Source organism: Rhinatrema bivittatum, chromosome 6 (genome assembly GCF_901001135.1).
Source record: "Rhinatrema bivittatum chromosome 6, aRhiBiv1.1, whole genome shotgun sequence".
In the NCBI taxonomy this organism is placed as follows: domain Eukaryota; kingdom Metazoa; phylum Chordata; class Amphibia; order Gymnophiona; family Rhinatrematidae; genus Rhinatrema; species Rhinatrema bivittatum.
Window position 1 is genome coordinate 269,587,996 of NC_042620.1, and position 20,242 is coordinate 269,608,237.

At 45.1% G+C, this 20,242-nt stretch overlaps 1 protein-coding gene across 1 annotated transcript in view; it reads right to left on the reverse strand.

Moving 5' to 3' along the window:
* The window catches only part of AIFM1 (apoptosis inducing factor mitochondria associated 1), a 135,281-nt gene that overhangs the window by 14,659 nt on the left and 100,380 nt on the right, over positions 1–20,242 (reverse strand). Inside the window, 7 exon segments of the mRNA XM_029607178.1 lie at positions 5,312–5,505; positions 7,890–8,014; positions 16,337–16,479; positions 17,318–17,458; positions 17,568–17,656; positions 19,821–19,877; positions 19,880–19,927. Coding sequence (XP_029463038.1) covers positions 5,312–5,505; positions 7,890–8,014; positions 16,337–16,479; positions 17,318–17,458; positions 17,568–17,656; positions 19,821–19,877; positions 19,880–19,927 — 797 coding nt within the window.

The following is a 20,242-nucleotide window of genomic DNA, read 5'->3' on the forward strand; positions in this document are numbered from 1 at the left end:
ACATTGGAAGATTTTGACCGCTACCATGGGGCTGAGAGACCATTCATGCAGATGGAAGGTTCAACTCAACTTGTCCGCTAGAACATTGCCCACACCCACCAAATAGGTTGCTCTGAGGTACATCGAGTGGGAAAGAGCCCACGCCCATATCTGTGCAGCTTCCTGACACAGACGGTAGGAGCCCGTTCCCCCTTGCTTGTTGATGTACCACATCGCAACCTGGTTGTTGGTCTGAATCAGGATGACCTTGTTTGAGAGACAATCCTGAAAGATTCTGAGAGCATATCTGATCGTCCGAAGCTCCAGGAAATTTGGTGTTTGGCTTCCTCTGGAGACCAGGTTCCCTGAGTCTGGAGGCCGTCGACATGAGCACCCCAACCTAGGTTGGAGGCGTCTGTTGTCAAGAGAATTTGAGGTTCTGGAATTTGAAAGGGAAGGCCTTGAAGAAGATTGGAGAGCCACATCCACCAGGCCAGCGACATGCGGAGTTGCTTGGTGTCATGGACAATGCAGGACATTGAACGATAAACCTGAACCCACTGGGACTTCAGAGTCCATTGCATGACTCTCATGGACTGCCATTGGAGTGACATGTACAGAGGATGCCATGTGACCCAGCAAAATGAGGAAATGACGAGCTGTCGTGTAATCTCGATCCTGGAGGCATTGCGCTAGGGACATGAGAGTACGAGCTTGATCCTGAGGGAGGAATGCTTTCGTCTGCATGGTGTCCAGGTTGGCTCCAAGAAGGATAGGGTTTGAGATGGAACTAGGTTGGACTTGGGATAGTTGATCAGAAACCCAAGAGACAGCAATGTATGGAGAGTTAGACGTAAGGAGGTTAGTGTGTCCTTTTGAGTTGGAGCCCTCATCAGCCAATCGTCGAGATAAGGGTAGACATGGGCGCCCTGACACCTCAGGGAGACCGCGACCACTACAAGGCACTTGGTAAAGACTCGAGGTGCGGATGCTAGGCCGAAGGGCAGTACCCGGTACTGGAAGTGCCGGGGGCCAACTAGGAATCGAAGGAATTTGCGGTGAGACAGAGTGATCAAGATGCGTGTGTATGCGTTCTGAAGGTCCAGAGAGCAAAGCCAATTTCCTCTTTGCAGAAGAGGAAGTAGAGTGCCCAAGGTTACCATCCTGAACTTTTCCTTCTGTAGATACTTGTTTAAGGCACGGAGGTCCAGGATTGGATGAATTCCTCCTGACTTTTTTGGAATGAGGAAATACCAGGAATAGAACCCCTGCCCCTGCTGGGAAAGGGGCAGCGGTTCTATTGCTCGGGATTTCAGGAGGGTTGAAACCTCCTCCTCCAGAAGAGAGGAGTGGTCGGATGATCCCCACGTCGGCCGAAGTGGGGAGTCTGCTGGTACAGACAGGAAGTTGAGGTGGTAACCTTGAGTCAGAACAGCAAGTAGCCACTGATCTGAAGTGATCGTGTGCCATAGGTTGAAGTGGCACAACCGATCACAGACGGGTATGGACAGTAGAGGAGGTTGGCTTAGAAATCCAGCTGCTGGGCCCAGTGGAGGAGCTAGCTGAGTTTTCTGAGGCCTGCATTGTGTGGCCTGACCCTTCTGATAAGGTCTGGAGAGGCGACCTTGAGTAGCAGGAGGATAATATCTCCGTGGCTTGAAGGACGGCCACTTAGATTCTCTTCGGAATGTCCTTTTAGAGGTGGATGGAAAATCAGAAGGCACCGACAAAAGCTGGTGTAGCGTCTCATGGGTGGTCTTTGAGCTGTGCTACAGTCTCCTGGATTTTTGTCCCCGAAGAGATTATCTCCAGCGCAGGGCAGGTCAGCCAACCGGTCCTGTACCTCTGGTCTTAAGTCAGAGGACTTCAGCCAGGCCCATCTTCGTGCACTAATCCCCGCTGCAGACACCTGAGAAGCAGTGTCAAAAATGCCATAGGCAGCATGGACCTCATGCTTGCCAGCATCTAGACCCTTCAGAGCCAGGGTTTTGAGTTGATCCTGAAGCTGGTCAGGTAAAGACTCAGAAAATTCCTGGATCTTTTTAAATAGGTCTTTGTTATACTGGGTCATGTATAACTGATAGGAGGCAATGCGAGAAATAAGCATTGAGCCATGGAAAACACGACAGCCAAATGCATCCAGGTACCTCTGTTCATTCCCTGGAGGTATGGAAGAATGAGGCTTAGAACGTTGTGCCTTTTTCTGGGCTGACTCTACAACCACAGAATGGTGATCCAGCTGTGGTTTTTGGAAACCAGGGGCGGTCTGTACCAGGTAGGTGGCATCTGTTTTTCGATTCACTGGTGGTACAGATCCTGGATGCTCCCAATTCCTCTTCAACAGGTCCAGGAGGACTTCATGAATGGGTATGGACATGATTTCCTTGGGTGCATCTATGAATTGGAGCACTTCCAGCATCTTGTGTTTGGAGTCCTCTTCCGTCTGAAGCTGGAATAGTATAGCTTCAGACATTTCAGTTATAAAATTAATAAAGGAAAGGTCCTCTGGAGGAGAACGTCGTCTCTCTTCAGGGGGAGATGGCTCTAAAGGTAGATCATCAAAATCTTGGGAAGAATCATCGGTCCAAGGATCGTAAGGCTGATCACCTGCTCCCATAGGATCTCCAGAGGGAAGTAACTGTGCTATTCCTGAAGGATCAGGTCTAGGCACCACCGGCACCGATGGTGGCACAGACTGCATCGATGGAGGCACCGATTGAGGACGATGCGGTATCGATGGTATCAGTGACATCGATGGGCGAGTCTGTGGCAAGATCCCAGACGGTCCGGGCATAGGTTCTGGCCTCGGTGTTTCCTCATCATCCGATGACAAAGGAATCGTGGTGGAAGGTGTTGGACATACCTGTATCCTCTGTTCCACTGGTGGAAGGGCACCGATCAATGCATCCAGCCTGCCGAGTAATGGTACGAGAGCCATGGGAATTGGGTCGGTTACTGGAGCTGGCATTGGTGCCGGTGTCGGAGGCTGGAAACCCTGCAGTGCCTTTCCGATGGCCTCTTGGATCATCTGATCCAATTCCTCGCGGAAGCCTGGGGCGTGGAACCCCAGGCTCTGGAGTAGGAAGTAGCACTGATGTAGCCGGAGGGTCCACCGGTGAAAGTGGAGTCGCGGCTCCCTGCACCAATGAAGGTGGGGAACACCTCGGTGACCCAGTCGCACAGAAGGATGGGGCCTTCTTTGGACGGGATTTCTTTGTCGGTGGCTCTGTCGACGCCAATGCCAAGGGCTTGCCTGGATCAGCGGACTGAGCCTTCCAATGATAGTGTCGACGCTTTTCACGATGTTCTCCTCTGTCCTTCTCGGGAGCCGAAGAGGAAGAAGTCGATGCTTTCGGAGTAGTTGGTGCCGGGTTGGCAGCACTGGTGTTGCGCTGCTGGCGAGAGGTCGATGGCACCGGCTCAGACGATGTCGAAGCACTCGATGGAGTTGATGGCTTTGTTTGAAAAAGAAACTCCATCTTCTCTGAGTGGGCCTTACGGCTCTTCGGAGTCATTTGGGCACATTTGGTGCAAGTTAAGATGTCGTGGTAGGACCCCAAACACAACACACAGACCATATGCGGGTCTGTGATGGACACTGTCCGAGGACAATCGGGGCCACCGATGAAAACCTGACACCATGGTTTCGACAAAATTTTAGCTGCAGTGTGGTCGATGGTCGGTAGGCCCCGAAGGGAAAACTCGACGAGAATTGACCGCAAATGAGGGTAAAGCCTTACCTTACGACCGCGGACTACGGAATCGATAGGGGGACCCCTATGGGGTAGAATTCTTTGAAATAAGGTCCGTGAGGAAAATGCCTGTCAGGAATCTCTAGAGAGCTCCTTAACCCACATGGCTACTGCTGCATGGACCTGCTGAAGGTGGACCCCTGTGGATGCAGGGTTAGTGCCATGCTGGGCATGCCCAGTAGGTGCCAGTCAAAGTTCTAGAAACTTTGACAAAAGTGTTCCGTGATTGGACTCCATCCTGATGATGTCACCCATATGTGAGGACTACCATCCTGCTTGTCCTGTGAGAACACTCCATATCCTACAACTCTTCCTCACTGGCACTCTCCGTTAAGCCATTTAGGGCCAGGGGAATCACTGACAGAGGACAAAATTTCTTCTTTTTTTGTCCTACCTGCTTATTCTTTTAACACCTGAAATCTCAGGGTTGCTACCCAAGAAAAGCTAAATACCAGGATAAAGAACAGAAACTGTAATCTGCCCCAAAAGAGAATGTTACAGACATCTTAAAAGGTCCAAGAAAATCTTGACAGGCTGCAGAGACAGACAGACATTAGGGAGAATAAACTGCCAATACAAAAACCAGCAATAACAGGCTGTAGGCATCCGCACCACAGAATCCCAGGGTGGAGGACCTAGTTCAAACCTCTTGCTGTGAAAACATAATGGCTGCCTGATTTTCACAGCAGACCAAATGCTGGCAGGAACAGACTGTACTACCAGCCCTGCTGAAACAGCCCTCCTCTAAAGCAGATTTCTCCTTCTGTTCCCCTAATTCCTCTCTCTCTCTACATAGCCAAGACTCAATTGATCTCCTTCGCCATTTGCGTTGCACAATGAGTACAGAGCACTGGCTTTCCCCCCATATTCCACTAGAGAGGATATATCCCTTTCACTATGTAAAACAAAAACCCTCAGGATGTGAACAAAAAGAGCTTCCGCTTTTTTTTTTTTTTTTTTGTAACTTACTGTAACACTATCTGAAGCACTGCTGAAAAACACCATCCTGTGCAGAAATCTTGCTTTTTTATTTTTAACTATATGAAAATTAACAAGGCAGAGGGAGAATCAGAAATCAAATCATATTTCTTTCCTTTTTTTTTTTTTTTTTTTTAAGGCGATCCAGTCAGAGAAGATAGGGAATGAGGAGTCGGGGGGGGGGGGGGGGGGGGGGGGGGGGGAGGGGGGAGGGAAATGGAAGGAAACAAGGCAACACAGAATGAAATGTGATATCCAAACCAAACTCTTGGAAGCCCGTGGTTTAAGCCATGCTCAACTGGGGGAGGGAGCAAAAGACTTTCACCATTCAATCCAATCCTTTTCAAACAGCCTAACTAGGCCTCATCTCAGAGCATGGGGCACGCTCTCTTACAATCTGCTGGAGAGAGAATGCTAGCAGACTGAGGACAGCATGGGAGCCTATGTAAGTTAAACCTGTTAATCCCTGCCTCCATCTGCTGGTTGATGGACATAAATCCATGCATTTGCACTGGTCTGGCTGGATGAAGAGGACGTTTTTATTCCATTTCATAAAAAGGATACTTTTCCTTGAATCAAAAGTTATACTGTAAAATACCCACCTTCCTTGCAATTGGCATCCTGTTGAAGACATTCCACAAAACGATTCCCACAATAACATTGTCCCTTAAGTAGAAGATGACACCTTTCCCATAATCTTCGCCTTGCTGTGGTGCCTGAGCTGCAGCCATAGTAACAGGGATGGGAAGTACTTTGGCCTCTGCTTCCGTTTCACTCTCTGATCGAATGCCTGTACCTATAGCAGATACACAGTAAGCTAGGAAGGCCAGCCATTTCTGTACCACTACTATATATGGAAGAATTAAGCAACATAATTGATCACTCGGGACCTAAATAATGTAAGATAGAATGAACACTTACCATAGTATTTAACTGTATTTGTGTTTTGTGCATGGACATTAAATGCACCTGAGAGAACAGTATCATAAGTAATACAAAAGAAATCTAATCAAATTGAACCTATGAACCCTACAATATCATGAGAATCATATTTACTCTTAGATGTATTTTAATTTTAAGCATCTCCTGGAAATTTTAACCTCTAGAATACGATATCTGTTGTGAATGCCCAGTCTTCTCACTAAGAGGGTAATTTTCAAAGGAGTTATGCGCATAAATGTAACATACTTACTCTGCTCGAATAAATGGCTTTCAAAAGCCATTTACTCGAGCAGAGTACACTTACATGCAGGACTGGTGCGTCCCATTAGGCGAACTAAGCAGTCATCTAGGGCGCCAACCATTAGGGGACGGCAAAAAGCAGCCATGTGGGGCCGCCAGTGGAGCTTATCCCGCTCGTGGCCGAGAGTAGACGACACATGGCAGGCCGTGAGCGGCACCCATCCTGCTCTCGGCCCAGCGAAGCAAACACTCGGCGGGCCATGAGTGGCATCTCAGTCAATGAGGTCAGGTCAGGGCCGGGCGCAAGGCTGAAGGTTCACCTAGGGCCCCTAAAACTCTTGCACCGGACCTGCTTACGCGAGTAAATTCTATGGACAATTCAATGGCATATTTTGTAGCAATTTTCAAAAACCCACTTACTCGAGTAAAACCCAGTTTTACTCACGTAAATGCTTTTTAAAATTAGATACTAAGCCTTAACTGGCTGCTGGTGGTTACTTAAAACTTTCCAACTCACAAACTGCATCAGATTTCACTATGCATTTTCCTTTAATAACTCCCAAGCTTAAGATCCATTTTGGCTTGTGGTTCTTTGGATAACTTTTTTTTTTTAATAAAAATGGAATATCTTAATGGTGCTTAAGTTCTTTTTCTTAGTCAGTATCTTGGTATGTAAACTGAGTCTCAAGCTCCTAGCCTAAGACAAACATGATCTTCATTTAGTGCAAAAATGTAGATATTTGCTGGATGTATTCTGCCCAGAAGAAATAACCCAATACTAAATACAGGCAAGAAAATTGGATCATCCCAATTTAATGCATGCCCCGGACAGCCTAGCTATTGTAGTGTAAACCATATATACAAATTGGGTGATTTTTTTTTTTTTTAAACTGTAGACCTGCCAGAATGTCCGACAGCTGAAATATGAGTTTTGGTGGCAAGTGAAAGAGGCATTCTCTGCCTTATACAAATAGGATAATAAATGAAGGATCTGACCTATTTTCTTGCAAGTTTCTCCTGCAAAAACGTTTTAACTGTTTCAGACTAACGTGTACACTCACACAAAATCACAGGAGAGTTCTATTAACTTGGCTGTTGAAGATTTTTGAATATATTTTCTACATTTATTCTTTGCTATATTTTAAAATATCACATTTAAAGCCACACACAGAGAGTCTTAGCTCCTGGGACTGAAGCTGAAGAAATCACCATTTAACCTGTTTATTCTAAAATTATTTTACGATGCTGTTGAGCCTTGATGCAAAACATGCTAAATAAATGTTTGTTGCAATAAGGGATCTAATGCAGGCGCCTGAAATCGAAACACTACATAGTGCACTATGAGGCAGAAAATGCCTTGCCACACTTTATATTTTATGCAATTGACCATTCAACAACTATAGATTGTCATTTGTGTTGGAAAGTTCTAGGAAAGAAGGAAAAGGGAACAATAATGTATGGTCAACATATGGTAAAACAGAAAGACTGCAATAGACAAATGCAGTATGTGGCTTACTTCTGTATAAAGGATTTTTAAACTGGCAAGAGGTTGCGTAGCAAATTTCATGATGTATACATACGGACACCAGGCAACTGCAAAGTCTGTCTAGTCTGTCCATTTCCCTAGCTGGTGCAATACTGAAAGTACTTCTTAACCACTACTTCCCTACGACTAAGGATTCCTTGTGCTTATTCCATGTTTTCTTGAATTCCAATTCCATTTTTGTTACTATCACTTTCACTGAAAAATATTGTTCCATTTGTCTTCCACCCTTTCTGTGAAAAAAATACTTCCATACATTACCTCCAAGTCTATTCTACTCTAGCTTCATACCCTGACCCCCTTGTTTTAGAAATTTATTTTCAATGACCGTAGTTATCTCGTGCATTATTTATACTTTGAAGTAGCTGAATGTCTCAGTCATACCCCCTTCTCTTGCCTGTCTTCCAGGGTTCTAGATTTAGATGTGTGTATAAACACACACACACTTTTCTTACCAGATTCCTCAGTTGCTGATTTTGGTGTATCTCTTGCAGTTGCTTTTGCAAAAACTCCTACAGTGGGTAAACTGCTATCCACAAGTCCAATTGCTTCATACCCAACATCAGGGCCCAAATCACTCCTTGGAAAAATAAAACAAAATCATTAAATTTCTTGTCCAGAAGAAGAAATGAACAAAACGGAGTGCTAGAATTTCACTGGTTGCTTATTCCCTTTACTCCTTCCCTCCCCTGAAAAATAATCTGTTTTGGATTTCCAAAATCTGGCAAGATGTTAAAGTCAGAATAATTTAATATCACAGAGGTGTCTCACTCCAGCTGGAGGAAAGAATCCCTCCCATGCTTTCTATTTTTGCTATGAGGGTTGTAAGGAGAGCTTTCAGCCAAAGGTTAGTAGCAGAGGGCAGCAAAATCATAAGCGGCTGCAGGCACGAGCTGCCTCGTTTTGGTTCCTGCAACGAGTCTGATAGCAAGAGGAAGGTACAGTTTGTGTCTGCAGCCAGATATAGCGGCACTTAGTTGTTTGAAGGTTTCTGTGCTGAACGCATCTGCCCCTTTTTGAGGTGTGCCAACATCAATATTAGGCTACATGAGTTCTCACCAGATACTCTCAGCTTTTTTTGAACTGCAGGATCATTAACACTTGCTTTGATACAGTAATTTCTCATTAGCGGGGCCAGTCGGGAAACAGACTCCCACGCATAAGATTTTCAAGGCAAGCAATAGTGCTATCAGTTTTCTAGCCTACTCTATAACGAGGATGTTCTTCATTTGCAATCTTGTAACGCAGCACATCTGAAACAGCAATTCGATCGCTTTAACCAGCATTCCCAGCCATTGCCAGCATATTTGTCTACTATGGAGCAGTTTATTTATTTAGCCATTTTATATACCGTCATTCCAAATAAAAACAAGTTTGCTTACCGTAAATGGTGTTTCCATGGATAGCAGGGTGAATTAGCCATGATATCTGGGGACATCCCTCTGCTCCTCTAGGTGGCGGAGCTCCAAAGAGCACACAGAGTTGAGCTCTGTGCGTCTATCTGTGTACATCACCACGTGGCTCCCAGCCTGCCTCAGTTTGTTATCCAAGCTTGCAATTGTACCGTCCAGAGACTGTCCAGGGAGGGGGGTGGGTTAGCAAGGCTTATTCACCCTGCTATCCACAGAAAACACCGTTTACGGTAAGCAAACTTGCTTTTTTCCGCAGATAAGCAGGTTGAATTAGCCATGATATCAGGGGAGTCCCAAGCCGAAAAAAGGTTGAGTATCCCCTGGCGTTGGGGATGACGTGTAGTCCATTCCGTTTCTTGCATGGGGGTTTGCTCAATCTGGCACTCCTTTGTGGACAATCTCCTTTGTTGTTCCTGCCAGCAGAATGGCTCGACCCACTGCCACATCTGCTGTTGCTTGCTGGTTGAGGCAGTAATGTGTCATGAAAGTGTGCAATGATGACCACGTAGCGGCTTTGCATATGTCCTGGATACGCACTTCAGATACGTGTGCCATTCAGGCTGCCACTACTTTGACCTGGTAAGCTTTTGGTGTGATAGACAAGGTTTCCGCTCTTTTATCGTAAGAGAACCCGATGCACTGGGAAATCCAAGATGACAATGTCCTTTTGGTGATGGGAAGTCCGGGGGCATTCGGGTTCAAAGAGACAAATAGTTGAGAGGCTCTGGAGTTCGAATGCGTATGCCATTTGTAATACGCTAGGGAACGCTTGCAGTCCAGTGTGTGAAGCCGATTTTCCTCCTGCGATTGGTGCAGCTTCGGAAAGAAGGTCAGTAGCATGATTGTCTGATTAAGATGGAAGACTGACACCACCTTGGGAAGGAATGATGGGTGAGTTCTTAATGTCACTTTGTCATGGTAAAACTCCAGGTATGGTGAAAAATGGACTAATGCTTGTAGCTCACTGACTCTCTTTGCTGAGGTAAGCGCCACTAGAAAGAGGACCTTACAAGAGATACCTCATGTGACTACTGTCCGTAGGTTCAAAGGGCAGAAGCCTCAACTGTTCTAGGACCAGATTAAGATCCCACGGCACTGGTGGCTTTTTCACCGGTGGGCACAGCTGGGGAATGCCCCTCAAATCTGGAAACAAGCGGGTGGCACGACACTGGACAGCCATCTTGAGGGAGGTGGTAAGCTGCAATCGTGCTTACATGCACTCTGACTGATGACATCGCTAGGCCTGCTTGGTACATGGAATGAAGATAATGTAGCAGGTGCTCTGGGGGGCATGAGAAGGGGTCAAGACCTTGCTCTTTGCACCACCTCGAGTATTTGGCCCACTTGGCTTGGTAGTTCTTCCTAGCTGAGTGCTTCCTACAGGAGATTAGTACATCCCGAATTGGTCATGGTAAGTCTAAGTGTGTTAGAACTGTCCACTGGTAGAGGAGGCTGTAAACTCCCCTGTCTTTCGGCAGTAGGATCCAGACATGTCCCAGGAGTTGTGTTTGTCCAATGGACTAAAGGAGTAGGTGGGCGTCTCTCTACCCCTTGATTACCCACGGAATGGGAAGCGTGAAGGGAATGCAGCCCAAGCCCCGCCCTTGCTTTGCTCAGGGCAGGTGTCAGGGATCCAGTCAGGTCTGCCTCCCCCAGGACTGTTGACATAGCTACTGACCGGTAACAGTTGCCGAGTCCCCTGGTGTCGCTGTACATGGAATTTATGTCCGTAGCAGAGTATGTACCCTGGAACTTCCCACCCCTGCTTATGGTCTTTGTCGATTACCACAATCATGCCAAGGCCCAAGCAAGTGGTTGATGGCAGATCCTCAGGGCAGTTTCAGTGTGGGCAAGGGTATCCCTTCGCGGAAAGCGATGCCCAGTGGACTGGAAGTAACTGTATTGTCCAAAGGCTGGCTCCGCCAGTGACTCAAAAATCTTGAGGATCCCTAGAACCTCCGCTCTAGGGTCTGCCATTTTCTTGGTTTCTGAGGGTACTTCCCCCACCTTCTCCATGAATTTAGAATAGGAGAGGTCTTCTGGTGGGGAGATGGGCCGAGGCTGTTTCTCCGGGGGATTTGATGGGTACCCTGTTGAGGAGTTTGGTGACGAGGTGAGCGACTTGTATGGAGATATTCCTTGTGGCTCCTCCCGTGGGGGCGTCGTGCCCAACTGGTCGATATCCTTCCTCGTTGAGGATGGTGGTATGTAGGGAGTTGGACCCCCCTGCCTGCAGCGTTGTTCCAGCGAGGACAAGAAATGCATCAGCACTTGTGATATCTGCATCATCGCCTGTGTGGTCAGACAGCCCTGTGCTCCCAGAGGGGGTACCCTGGGGGGGATCCTCTGGGAGGCACTGCCGCTAACAGAATGCCCGAATCTGGGCCTCTCAGGCTTATCAGTTCATGCTGTACGCGGGGTCCCGATTTATTCCTTTCCTCCAGTTGCTCTTGTAGGTGAGATCCCTTCTGTCTTCGCCTTGAAGTCGACAACAGGTCTGAGAAGATCTCAAGCGATTGGGATGATCCCGTCAATCCCTGAGCAGGCTAACTCCACATCTGACGGCCCTTTCCAATCTGGGACAGGGGTTTTGTGTAGAGATGGCGCTGGGTTGTAGGTGACGAACCCGTATCTGCTGCATGTGTAATCTGGTGGTCTGCAGGCCTTCGTTGTTCCATGGGGCCTGCATGATGTCCTTGACGAGGGCTGGTACATCAGTGGGTAGTTTCATCAAGTGACGCTCTTCGATACTTTGATCTCTCCTCATGGTGGCCCTGTTTTGGTGCACATGCATCGGTCTGATGTGTTGCTTCGCATCGATATTTCAATGTGTCGGGCGCTTCATGTCGATGCGTCAACTGCAACTTGCCTGGATCTATGGAGTTGTTTTTCCTCCGTTGAGGTGGTTAGGGCATGTTTCCATGGGACCCTTTCATTGCCTGAGGGTCCTACTGAGCAGGCCCTCTTCTCCTTCACTCCCAGGGGTTCATGGCTGGGCAAAATTTGAATCCAGATGGTCTTGGCATCTTCACTTCGCTGTTTGAGCCCAGGAGAAGTTAATTCCTGCAGTTCCAAACAATGTAGCAGTGAGAGAGACAGAGCTCCGCGTGCAGCCTGCAACATGGAAAGAACAAGACACTAAGGCAGGCTGGGAGCCACGTGGTGATGTACACAGGCAGGCACACAGAGCTCAACTCTGTGTGCTCTTTGGAGCTCCACCACCTAAAGGACCAGAGGGATGTCCCCAGATATCATGGCTAATTCAACCTGCTTATCTGCGGAAAATATATTCATATATCTATCTAGATAGAGATAGATATAAATAGATATATAAATATAGATATACATATTTTATTTATTTATGGACATTTGATATTCCACCTTTTACCAAGAATGGCCTCAAAGAGAATTACAATCAAATTTAGGGTTAAGATAATTTACCTCCTAATTTTCGTTCCTGTACCACCACAGATCAGTCCAGACTCCTGGGTTTTGCCTCCCTGCCAGCAGATGCAGACAAAGAAAGTTTAACCGACATTGTACATAACCCAGTGTGACAACTTCAGTCCCTCAGTATTGACCTGTACCCAAGCCAAGATGACAGCAACAACCATAAATTTCTAAGCAAGCTTCTAAGCAAACTCGTTCCCCTTCAACGAGCTGGAAGAAGGTGAAGTTGCCCAAAAAGACTACGGAAAACTTGTTTCCCAAATTTAACATAAGCGATCAGCATTGAAAACCTCTAACAACTCCAAACTATATACAAAGCAACAGTATGAGTGCAGACTCTCTTCCCCCCCCCCCCCCCCCACTCCCCAGTAAATGGGTGGGTCTCTGGACTGATCCGTGGTACTACAGGAATGAAAATTAGCAGGTAAGAACCAATTTTCTTTTTCCTGTACGTACCCATAATCAGTCTAGGCCTTTAATTCTGAGTGTCCAGGTAGCGACATTGGGTTGTCTCCAGGGTAAGGTGCAAGGGTTTCCTCTGTCCGCACATCCGGATGTTCTATAGTTCCTTCAGGGAGCTAGGAACTTGTTAAAAGGTGAGGTGAAAAAGGCTATTTTAGCCAAAAAAAAAAGCCTTCAAAAATTGGAAGAAGGATCCATCTGAAGAAAATAGGATAAAACATAAGCATTGTCAAGTTAAGTGTAAAGCATTGATAAGACAGGCGAAGAGAGAATTTGAAATGAATTTGGCCATAGAGGCAAAAACTCATAATAAAAACTTTTTAAAATATATCCGAAGCTGGGCATGCTCAGTGTGCCAGCCAAAAGTTTCTACAAACTTTTAACAGAAGTTTTCCATATCAGGGCTCCATCTGATGATGTCACCCATATGTGAGGACCATCATCCTGCTTGTCCTGGGATAATCCGAAGTGTCATCAGACCAAGAGTGATAGGGCTGATCCCCAGCACCCAACGGTTCTTCAGAAGGTAAAAATGGAGCTCCTCCGGCCGGAGGAGGTTGAGGCACAGAGGGTATCTGTGGCGGTACCAGTAGCATTGGCATCGAGGGAGGTCGATGCGGCATCTGTGGCAGAAGCGGCCCCAAAGGGCTCAGTGACATCGGTGGACGCCTCGGTGGTAACACCCCTGAAGGGCCTGGCATCGGGTCCAGCATCTGTGATTCCCCTTCCTCTGAGGAGAGATGGATGGGCGATGGACCAGGAGGATACGGCGTTTTCCTTACTGCCGAAGGCGGAGCACCAATGAGGGCACTGATCCTGTCAAGTAGCGGTGCGAGCATCGGTGGCATTGGATCCGGTGCTAGTTGAACTTGGTTTCGGTGTCGATAGAACCAGATGTCCATGGAGAGCCTGCAACACCACCTCTTGAACCATCCGGTTCAATTCCTCACGGAACGCTGGCATTGTTAAGACCAGGTACGGAGTGGGAGGTTGGAGGGATGCTGCTGGAATGACCACCGGTATAGATGGAGTCTCAGCCGCTGCTCCCACCGAAGACGGGGAACGCCTCGGTGTACCCGGCATAGAGGAGGTTTGGGGGTCCTCGGCACAGGCCTTCTTCCTCGGTGGCTCGATGGAAGTGGAAATTGAGGCCACCGGTGTGCCTGGATCAGACAGCAAGGTTTTCAGATGCTGTTTTTCCTGATGCTCGCCTTTACTTGTGTCCGGCGCCGAAGAAGTAGAAGCCGAAGTCTTCAATGTGGATAGAGTCATCGGTATCCGACCGATGACTGGACTTCGCTGGCGACCACGTCGATGACTTTGAAGCTTAAGCTGAAGAAAGCTGTTTGGAAAAGCTGGCTTTATTTCATTCCAAACGAGCCCGATGCCCCTTAGGGGTCATTTGGGCACAGTTGGTACCATGCATCTACATCATGGGTAGGGCCCAAGCACAACACTCAAACCTGGTGAGGGTCGGTGATGGACATCTTGCGAGGACAGTCCAGGCACTTACGAAAACCCGTCGCCATAGTTATCGTCGAAAATTTAGGCCGTGGCACGGTCGGTGACCTCCGGGCCTAAAACTTGGAACAGTTGTTAACTGACTGAAAAGTTAGTAAAACTTACTGAACGGACACTGGTATCGACGGTGTACAAGGGGGACCCCAGCTGGGGTGAAAAGTTTTGCAAAATTCGAAACAATTTCCTGAAGAAATTTTCCTGTCAGGAAACAGTGGGTGAGCTCCTCAGTCCGCATGGCAAAAGCTGCACAGAAAAAGACTGAAGGGGGACCCCTGCTGGATGCAGGGTTGGTACCATGCTGGGCATGCTCAGTGGTGCCAGTCAAAGTTCTAGAAACATTGACAAAAGTGGTCCGTGATTGGGCTCCATGCTGATGATGTCACTCATATGTGAGGACTACCCATCCTGCTTGTCCTGTGAGAATAATATATTTTCTGTATCTCCCTCTTTATTATAAGGGTAATGATTGGTAATGATATCTATTATTATTGTTTTGATCAAAGTGCTCTTCTTTTACTATAATCATTGCTTTATTTTATTTTAAAAAAAAAAAAAAAAGGTTGTTTTCCCTGTCTTCAGTGTTTATGATTAAGGTGAGGTATTTTACTAGAATGTAGGGATTTGTATCACTCTTTGTTGTGTTTTGTCAACAGAATAAGCATTGGTGGTACACTGCTGCCTTTTCATAGATAGGGCTATTGCAGTTTGAGTCCTTAGAGTTAATGCTACTATGGTATGGCACGTTTGCTATACATGTGCAGAATGTCATTTTTCCAGGTTTTGTATTTTACAACGTGCCTGGTAGTAGAGGAAATTTGTGTTGCTGTTACTGAGATAACATCAGAGTCAGAATATCTTTTTTGTATGGTGAGTTGTACAATGAAATGTCCTAGTTCTGCCCTGTATCCATTCTTGGAGGACAGGAGATTCCTGTGGATGAAGAGTATATGTTTACAATGAGCCCCCTGATGGTCATGTGTTCAGTGTGCCACATATGAGAGCATCTGTCAAATGTGTTCTGACAGAAAAAAGGCTGAGAACTACTGTGCTGTAGGATAGGGGAGATATGAGAGACACATTTAAATACCTCTAATGTATCAATGCATAGGAGGTGGACCTCCTTCAGTTGAAAGGAGTCTTTGAAACAAAGGGTCATGGGAGAAGGGTGAAAGAGAATAGACTCAGGAGTAATCTAAGGAAATATGTCTTTACAGAAAGGGAACAGCCTCCCAGTGAAAGCTGTGAAGACAAGGCTAGTATCTGAATTCAAGAAAGCATGAGACAAGCACAGGGAATATCTGAGGGAGTGTTGGGACTGTAGAGCTGAGCAGCTGGTATAGATGCAGGAAAGATAGAGACCATACAGCTTATCTGCTTTCACATTTCTATGTTTCTATGAAAGATGGGCCAACTCAATCTGAGTTTTTGAACCAAAATGACAATACTACTTAGACCTCTGCTTATTTCTTTAATTAACAATTTGTAATAAATGTATTGTTAAAAAAAAGGTTCTGAATTAATAGCACTAGCATCAAAAGTTATATGACAGCCAATGTAAATAGAAGCTTTTTCCACACAGCCCTAACAATATGCTTTCATCACAATGTTAAATGTCCACCACCTAGGGATTAAAGGGTAGTTAATTCTCAGTGCTGAATGTTTGGCCTCTTTGCTAACTGAACTGAAACCACCAAGGGCTTTGTCTATAGGCTAACAAACAGCATTCAGATTGTAATGAACTTTGGTTACTACCAGTCCAAGCTAGAAGCAACTCAGCAACCCAATAGAAGAGGGTTCTGTATGCCAATGTCAGTCTATTTAATCAACCTGTTGTTCAGCCATGGACTTTTGTTAAATTTTGATCCTCCTCGTCAGCAAGAGTACTACAAACTGAACATGGTACAAAACATGGATGAAGATCAATAAAGTTTAGAAAATATGAACACTGTACCAGAACATGAACACTATATGAGATTAGAGACCAAGATTAGAAAGGCTTGGACAATGCATCGGAACAAACTGAGGTCAATAAGGTTTAGAGAATATAATCACTGTACCAAAACATGGACTGATGCCAGTATGGTTTAGCTGCTCCTGTCATGTTTTCTCCAGCCAGTCGTCCACTCACAACAGCATGGTCATGATGTTCCACACGTCTCCTGCCCAACTTAATATCATAAAAACAGGCAGCATCTCCTGCCTGAAAGAGACAGAGGCATCAATTATCAATCTGTAGGTTGCAGATATAAAGAAAAAATTTAGAAGGTTCTCTTCTCCTGGGGTGTAATTCTTTACATGGTAAATAGGTGCAGTGTATTCAGTCAAATGCTAGGGAACAAGGTTACCTGCTTGTAAGAAACATAAAACTTACCGTTTCCTAATCTTGAGTGAAATATATAACTAGCAGATTCAGACTGTTCTAGATCAAAACAATACCACCTCATTTACATTATGTCTGAATTCAAGAGACCAAAGGCACAAGATGGATGGATAGGTAGAAGATACTCTATGCAGGCATACAGAGCTTTTAGCTAAGCAGCTTCAATAGGGAAAACCTCCCATGTTATGTTCCATGCAGATATATTTGTATGTACCTTAATCTTTATACATATGGATAGTTTAAATAATTCTTAACGCTGGCCTGGCCCAAAGGGACTTGGCTTAGATTCCTGGCTCACATCTTCCACTCTCCTGGTCAGCTGGGGCTGCTGCAGAAGCAGTAATCATAATGCCTGAGGGGAAAGAACCATAGTCATGGCACATCTGCCTCCTGGTCAGATTTAGCGCTCATGATTGCAGGGCTCTAAAAGGAGCCCTGGTGCATGAAACCCAGCCAAGGGACTGCTGCTGAGATGAGTGAACTAAAGTAAATTGGGAGAGGATATAAAATAGGGTAGCTGCAAATGAAGGCTCAGGACACTATTGCCAGACCTGGTTCCAACTGAGCTGGAAGCCAAAAAGAATAGGCAGAAACTTCAGTGTCAAAAAACCCCAAAACAAAACACTGTAGGAGAAAATGTGATCAACTTCTGACTTACCACCCAAATGTTAGAGCGTGCTTGCAGTTCTGCATTTACTCTAAATCCTCCAAAATCTGAGTCTACCTCCAGTCCTGATGATTTTGCCAGTTCAACATTGGGTTCCAGACCCACTGCAGCAACTATATGATCCGTTTCCACCTAAATCCAAAGAGAAAAGATATGCAAGTTGCAGGATTTCCTATGATCTCTGATTGTAACATAGGCGAAACTTTAAAAAGTCATCTTAAAATATGGGTGGCTTGGTTACCTTTCTTCCATCTTTCAGTTTTATCACTAGCTTCTTGTCCTGGAAAGTAACAGACTTCACTACTGCTTCAGGCATAACATTAACCCCTTCTGGAAATGTTAAAAAAAAAAAAAAAAAGCCACAAACTGAGAAATACAGGAACTCATGAGCAACAAACGCTAAAATACACATGACTAGTAATAACTGCAATATAGCTACATATAATGGAAATATCTTATTTATATGAAGAAGAGAATGTTGTGGCCTAGGGAAAAATCAGTCAGCAGACATTGTCGGATACAAGTTTAAATCCCAGATCTGCTGTTGACTGCATGACCCTAGATAAACCTCTATTTCTCCCTGTTTCTCAGTTCATCCAGTTGTAACTGGATAAAAATAGCAAGACTGTTCTCTCTCTCAAACCCTTTGTAAAACTTTAATGAACTCTGTGCAATGGAAATGTGCTGACAGTCCATCCACCTTGGAGGTGGTTATGTGTATTTTTTGAATCATTAAAATTATAAAGCATGATGGAATTGTGTTTGGAAGGAAATATTATGTAAGCCCAAATTATCTTTTCAAAAGTTTATTGAGCCAGATTTAATACAAAATTCTCTCTCCTCCTCTATATTTATGGGAATAAACCTTGCTGAATCTAACTACTGTAAGTAAATCTGCCACTAGCAAATTACAGAACCCTTGCACCCTACACACTCATTGTTAAGGTTGGGCATCAGAAGTGGTTGTCATGGTAGTGCTGCCTACTAGGAAATCCTGCATCTGATCCTCCTAAATGCAGATCTGTACATGATCTATGAGAATAAAATTTCTGACAAAAAAACAAACAAACTGCAATTGAGTCATGCAACAGCAAAATATTGTCTGCACAGGAGACAATAGTATTCAGAGGATTTTTCTGTTTTTAAGACAATGTCCAGGAGGAATGTTATCTATGGAATTCACTACAGCTCCCAAAAAAGCCCTACTTGAACTACCGTCTAGTGCTCAGAAGGCAATAGCTCTTGCTAGAATTGTTCAGGTGAAGTCTGTCCATCCAGGAATGTACTAAGCTAAGCAAGTTTTTCCCAGCACAAGTTTCTTCACATTTTTATTGGATTTCATAATACTGTAAAATTCTTGTGCCTCATGGCTGAGGAAGTAGTGTAGCATACACAGGCTAATTCTAAAATGAGCGCACGTGTGCCTGTACACACAGCATATTGGTGCAAGAGCAGCGACAGGCTGCAATTTTAAATCGTGCGCGCACTTGCACACACGTTTTACAGTACACTTCCCGCATCTAAGTATGCGCCTAATCTTAAGAGATTGCTCAAGAAAACGTACTTTGCATATCTTTCCTAGGACTTTGCTGGCTTTTTGGCACGTATGTAGGCAGATTTTAAAACATGCTCACGCAAGGGAGAACTCAGTTTTTCCAATTAGTCCACCAGTTTGCCCAGTTAATATCGAGGTCTTGATTCTTCATCTTGCACGTCCCGCAGTTGACCCAGACCCCTCATCCTGTCCTGTAAGTCCTAAAACTTGAGATCTACAGACTTCCTCCTTATCTGGAGCATCAGTAAAGTTACGCGGATAACAAGCCAATGTGCACTGCCATCTCTGGTTTTAAAATATGGAGTTGCATGTGTAACTGTTGGTCCTGTCCTGGAACGCCCTTGCTCTGCCCCTTTTCCATCCACTTATTTTTGATATGCGCACAAGTATATATGCACTTACTTTGTGGCTTTTTAAAATCTGAGTTGCTTGCACAAGGCCCACATGTGTGTGTATATGGGCATTTGTGCATGAGCAAAGCTTTTAAAATAGACTTTACAGTGTCTTTGCTGCAAGCTATACTATAGCATACGATTCATCTAGTGTCTCTTGTCAAAATCAACAACCTGAAACTGTTCCTGTTTTTCATTTTCATGCTGGGACATCCTATAAGATAGCACTTACTCTGAAGATGGCTGCAGTCATGTTTCTTGTCTACTTAAGTTTTCAATTTCTAAAAACATAGACCCCCAGAAAGCTATATTTTAAATCGCACCATTAACGACCCCACACATAACCAGGTACTTTCTGGTAACAGTGAAGGTGCAAGCTCATTCATACTTACCAATTGGTGCATAAAGATTCTAGTTTCTCAGACACATCTAATATGTTGCTCTCTTGTTTTGTTTTAAAGGTATAAAGTGGATGATTAAACTGCTTGTGCATCCTTCATACCCCTCAATTTAACTGTTTTTACAAGATGTAACTGTTTTTTTTTACCTCGCCTAACTTTTTCTGTGGTCCAGTTGCTTAGATACTCTGGAAGAACCTTTCCATATTCCCAGTCTCTGGAAACATCTGAACAACTTCCAGCCCTGTGGTTTGTGCTGTAAAAGAAAACATCGTACAAAGAGTCTTTGAGTACAGTCTCCACTGGCAGATTAGGAGATAACAATCTCATTGTGCTGCTCTGCCATAGTGTGAAACTCTCTCCACTGAGGTTTTCTCAAATCTACAGGAAGTCACATACCAATAAACCAAAGTTATTTTGACCATTTAAACATTTCAGAGTTCATTGTTTATCTTTTATTGTTAGTAAATAATCAAAATAAAGAACATAAAGTATTTTTCACAATAGGTGCATTATAGGAAAATTGGTTCTTATTTGCTAATTTTCGTTCCTGGAATACCACGGATCAGTC